The sequence below is a fragment of the Propithecus coquereli genome, unplaced genomic scaffold, assembly GCF_000956105.1.
Source record: "Propithecus coquereli isolate 6110/MARCELLA unplaced genomic scaffold, Pcoq_1.0 Scaffold400, whole genome shotgun sequence".
Classification (NCBI taxonomy): domain Eukaryota; kingdom Metazoa; phylum Chordata; class Mammalia; order Primates; family Indriidae; genus Propithecus; species Propithecus coquereli.
The window spans coordinates 1,665,542-1,671,124 of record NW_012149731.1 but is presented as its reverse complement, the minus strand read 5'-3'; the positions used below and the strand labels follow the sequence as shown (position 1 = coordinate 1,671,124).

Genomic DNA, 5,583 nt, shown 5'->3' with positions numbered 1-5,583 from the left:
AGAAGCGAAGTAAATAGCTCAAGGTCACACAGCGAACCAATGGCAGGGATTCAAAGCCAGGGAGTCTGCCAGCAACCCTCTGCCTTGACCACGCTGTCTTTAACTCTGCGTAGGCTGGTCTGTGGGCTGCGTCTGAGGGAGGTGCCAAGGCGGCCGCCCACGCCCGGGTCGCTCAGGGCCCGGCCGCACGCCTCCGCCGCGCACGCGCTCTCGGGCTCCGGGCCGGAGCGCGCGGCGGGCGCGAGGACGGCGGCGGGGAGCGTGCGCGCGGTGACGTGCCGGGCGCCATGTTGGAGGGCTGGTGGTAGCGGCTCGGGGAGGTGCTCGCTCTCTCGGTCTCGCTCTCTCGCTCGCTTCCCCCGGCTCCCTTCGTTCCCCCCCGTCGCCTGCGTGCCGGAGTGTGTGCGAGGGAGGGGGAGGGTGTCGGGGGGGTGGGGGGAGGCGTTCCGGTCCCCGGGAGACCCGCGGAGGGAGGCGGAGGCTGCGAGGGACTCCGGGAAGCCATGGACGTCGAGAGGCTGCAGGAGGCGCTGAAAGGTGGGGGTAGCTGCCCCCTCTCCCTTCCTCCTCATCTTCCGCGGCCCTTCCTCTTCACCCTTCAGGGCTGGTGTTTCCGAGAGCCGTGGCCGAGCGGCGGGGGGGGGCGCGCTTCTCCGGCTCCCATCCCCCTCTCACCTCCCCAGGGGCGGGGAGCTCTGTGGGCAGCTCCCTCCCGCCCCGCTCTGGGCTTTGTGTCGGCCGCCGGCGTCTGGGCTGGGGGAGGGGAGCCGGGGAACCTTTCCCTGGGGCCCCAGACCTTCTCCCACCCCTTTGGGCTCGAGTGTTGGGCCCGCAGCCCCCTCCCTCCCAGGCAGGCTCGGTTCTTCTCCAGGGCCCCCGCACGCTAAGCGTCGGGGTGAGAGAAAAAGTAAAAGCGTGGAGGGGGGGGTGGCAGAGCAACTTTTAAGTTGTCTTAGGAAGCCCTCTGAAGTCATTCTTCACGCGCCCTGATTCTAAGGTGGTTCCCTTCACTGTTCTTTATTGCTTTCCTTCCAAGCAACAGGCTTGAGAACGGTGGTTCTCAAACTTAGAATAGCGTGATGGCAGCGTTTTGAGAACTATTCTTTTGACATTCAGTCATTTGGGGGACGGCTGCTTGGGGTAGCTGGTGTTTCTTAAAAAGACAGGTTTATGGACTTCTCTTAGATAAACAATTTGTGGGAGTCAGGGCCTGGGCATTTTTATTTTAACTGGATTCCCAGATGAATCTGTTGCTAGTGTTCCCTTCGAGTACACTTTGAGAAGCGCTGCGTTAAGGATGGTTTGTGGAGAAGTTGAGTGCCCCCTTTAGGAGGATTCTTGTTATATGTAACGAGGGTGACATGTTGGAAGTAGAACTCGGAGGGTCTAGGTGGGTATTTGGTTGAGAGGCTGATTTTTAAAAATTGCTTTTTAATACGGGGAAGGACTGGGAGGAAAGTTTGTTTTTAGAGGGCATTTGAGAAACACTGATAACGTTTCTTTCTTCCTTTATCTAGATTTTGAGAAGAGGGGGAAAAAGGAAGTTTGTCCTGTCCTGGATCAGTTTCTTTGTCATGTAGCCAAGACTGGAGAAACAATGTGAGTTGAAAACATGGCATTCAGTGTTATTAGGAAAGGGGAAATAACTGTATTTTGGGAGAATTAAATAATGCATCTGCCTAGTTGTAGAAGTCCTGGTCATTTAAAGAATGTACTAAGTGCATATACATTCTTGTATACTCTATGCATGCTCTGTAATGAATTTAAACTTGTTTATGTTAAAGTTTTCTTTTTATCTGTGCTTTGGCACACTTAGAGAACTTATTAGTCTGAAAGAGCCAGGGAAAGGAAGGGATGATCCTTTTTGGCCATAAGAAATTGGCTTATTCCCAGAATTTTGTGGCTTTGATTCTGTTTCAGAGTCTTGGTGGTATTTTCTCATGTTGTCCTATGTCCAGCCTTTTGTTGTCATATTTGTGGGTATTTGAAGTGTCACTTCTGTTTATTGTCTTGAGGACCCAGGGTAATCATCTGACAAATTCCAGATGCTACAGTTTTGACTGTCTTGTAAACTTTCTAGGATAGCTAATTTGTTTCATATGCCCAGCATTTTATTAGGCTTGTTTCCAAATGTTCTGAATCTGAAATTTATGCTGTAAGGTTAGTGTAAGTTTTTTGAAAGGAACATTCCGATTCATTGTTGTTTTGAATTCTGGTAGGAGTTGTTTTCACACCCTTGAGTTAATTTGTAGAGGAGGATGCATCTCTGATTACTTTGTAGTCTTTGGGTGAGGATTGGGGAGCAGGAAGAGGAAAGGTTTCTTTGTGTGCAATGTTAATAAGTGGGTTCTCTGCCTAGTAAAAGAGTGTAACCTTCACTAAGTGATGTATAATTTCTCTGGCTTTATTAGCAAGTGTTCATTTCTCTTAAGATTTGCTTATGGTTGTAGTGTATCTTTCTAACAACTAGCCTGATTTTAGAAAGAAAAAAACTGCTGCTTCCCCAGTGCTTGAGTTAATGGTCATGTAGACAAGCTGAACTTCCTTAGAGTCAACTTACCATGACTGTGATGTGTTCAATCTTATATTTCCATTTATTACATTTAAAAAATGGAACTCTCGGGGGGGGGGCAGTCATTTTTACCTCTGAATTATAGTCTGTTATGGAACATCTTGATTTTAAAAAAATGGACGCAGAACAACTAATTTGTATTTATATAGATAAGCCTAAAAAGGACTAGATGCCTTCTTTCAAAAATAAATTAATCCCTAAAACATAAATGCTTAGATCGCCACTATTCCTCTTGAATCGATTGTTGGTCCAAATGTATCCCTTTCTACAATTAAAAGCATTTTATTTTCAGGAGTTTTTTGATATACAAGATTATATCAAACTATTTGGAGATAAATACTTAAAACCTCTTATTCAATTTATCAGGTCTGTACACACTGGCTTCCCTTTTTGATAAAATACATTGCCTATAAATGTATAAATAGTTGGAAAGTTTTTAAAAGATAGCTTTTTAATATCCTGTCTTACTGGAACACCAAGTGGCTGGGGAAATCATCTGATTTTTTTTGGACAGGTTTTTGTCCTGATAGAGGATTTAAAGTCCCCCACCTCCTCTCTGTATTAGATGTTTGTGTATTTACTAAGAGTATTTTGTATTGAAGTGATTGGTGTTCTTAGATTCTTTATTCTTATGTTTAAAGGAGTTAGGAAAATTTTTTTTTATTTTATCATTCAAACAGCTGGTGTTTATACATTTAGTTTTAGCCTTTGATTTCTTTTTATCAACATAGATATACCTTAACTTTTTTTTTTTTGAGAAGAGTCTTGCTTTGTTGCCCTGGCTAGAGTTCCAGGGCATCAGCCTAGCTCACAGCAACCTCAAACTCTTGTGCTCAGGTGATCCTCCTGCCTCAGCCTCCTGAGTAGCTGGGACTACAGGTGTGAGCCACCACACCCGGCTCATTTTTTCTATTTTTAGTTGCCTTGCTAATTTCTTTCTATTTTTAGTAGAGACCAGTTCTTGCTCTTGCTGACGCTGGTCTCAAACTCTGGACCTCAAGCAATCCTCCGGCCTTGGCCTCCCAGAGTGCTAGGATTACAGGCATGAGCCACTACACCTGGCCTACATACCTTAACTTTTGATACTGATCATTTATGGCTAAACCTAGCTTTGTCTAGTTTGTAAGATTGTAACAGGAGAATGAAAATGTAAAGAATAGCAATTCAGAACTTTGATGTTTTAGGGTGGATGGGTTGCTTAAAATAAAAATTCCATAGTTTCGACCATTCTTATTTTCACTGATACATTATAGCAAGAAAGCATTAACAGAAGTGTGTGAAACTTCATGGATGAAAATAGTGATCGTTGAGGCTATTTATTTTTCTTATCAAAAAACAATTGATTTGACACTTGCACTTTTAGCTTTAGAGAAGTTTTAGGATTGTAAGTATAGACTTTTACTGAGGAGAGGGTGTAGGAAAATAAAAGAGCTTTGGAACGGTTTTCCTTCCTAGTCTGTTAAAATTACCTGTAAACATCTGATGTAGGAAGTTAGGAAAGATGCCAAGACATGGTGTATTAAATTGTTAGGAAGAGGGATACTGTGTATGTGTACAACTAATCTTTGAATTGTTTCTAGCCACTTCAGTAAATTGTTTTTAATCATTAAAGGATTACTTTCACCTTAAAATGGGACATTTTCTGGAGTGATACTTTTCTGAAGTTCCTAACGTAATGCTAAATATATAGCATGTGTTGAATAAACAGTAACATGTAGTGGGTTTCAATTATGAATTTAAATGTCTGATGGGTTTTAGTCATGGATTTAAGCATGTTTGATGGGTTCGAGTTGCAATTATTATCCTTTTTGGTGGCCAGATTGTCTCTCATTTGGCCAGTGCCACGACCCTAGGAGTCTTTTTTTTTTTTTTTTTGAGACAGAGTCTCACTCTGTTGCCCAGGGTAGAGTGCAGTGGCTTCATCATAGCTCACTGCAACCTTAAATTCCTGGGCTGAAGCTATCCTCCTGCCTCAGCCTCCCCAGTAGCTGGGACTATGGGCTGTGCCACCACGCCCATCTAATTTTTCTGGTTTTTTGTAGAGAGGAGGTTTGGCTCTTGCTCAGACTGGTCTTGAACTCCTGGCCTCAAGTGCTAGGATTGCACGCATGAGCCACCACGCCCAGCCCAACCCTAGGAGTCTTTGGTTGCATCCTTGTTCTCTGGTATGCTCATTTCCTGCCCGAGACCTGGAATCAGCCATTTCTCAAGACCACCTGCCTTCTTTTAGTGGGAAATGGTGTTTATAGTCTACAGTCCAGGTTCTAGAGATGTTTATTATTGAGCTAGATAAAATACTGAGGCTTGCAATTCAGAATCAGGACTATAGGGTTTGTTTGTTTGTTTGTTTGTTTTTTACATTTTATTTTGTGTTCTCTCCAATTTGCCTTAAACCTGAGTTCTTCATAACAAAGGAGATCCTGCAAGCAAAAATCCTACTAAGCTTCCCTTAGCCTGATTTATGCAACCTCTCTATTGTCTTAATCCTGAGTCACAAAAAACCTAAGAACCAGAGGGTAAAAATTCTTCTTAGAAGTGGAAGAGAGGGAAGAAACTAAACTTGAAAGGACAAAATTCTCTCTAGAGAACTGGTTAAAGGAGGGGGAATGAAAGAACATGCACATATTAATAAATCTTACTGTATCTGCAACAGTCTCCAAGACTTTTGTAAAAATTAAGTGAAGTATAGTACAGATATATAGAAGAACTTCCCCACATGTATGATCCTTTCCCTGATTCTTACTCCCAGTCGTTTATTCATTGACCAAACATTTATGAAAGCCTGTTTCATATGGTACAGGAGATATAAAGTGAATAAAGGATAATTCTTTAAGCAAAAAGTTAGAAATCAAGCCTGGAGACAGGCCAGGTTGAAGACAGCAATTGTTCAAACAGACTTGGAAAGGACCTCAGGACTACAGGGTTTTTATTAACTTCTTCCACACCAAAAATACTGGTTCTCAAGGACACAGGATGATAGAGTTAGGATATCCCATAATTAGTTGCTGACT

General features: G+C 43.4%; 1 protein-coding gene across 1 annotated transcript in view; it reads left to right on the top strand.

The window, feature by feature from the left end:
• Positions 1–280: 280 nt before the first annotated feature.
• Positions 281–5,583, top strand: part of PPP4R2 (protein phosphatase 4, regulatory subunit 2) — a 72,962-nt gene continuing 67,659 nt past the window's right edge. The window contains exons 1-2 of the mRNA XM_012652869.1: positions 281–537; positions 1,518–1,599. Of these exons, the coding sequence (XP_012508323.1) occupies positions 504–537; positions 1,518–1,599 (116 nt within the window). The 5' untranslated portion in view covers positions 281–503. The remainder of the gene's footprint in view (positions 538–1,517; positions 1,600–5,583) is intronic.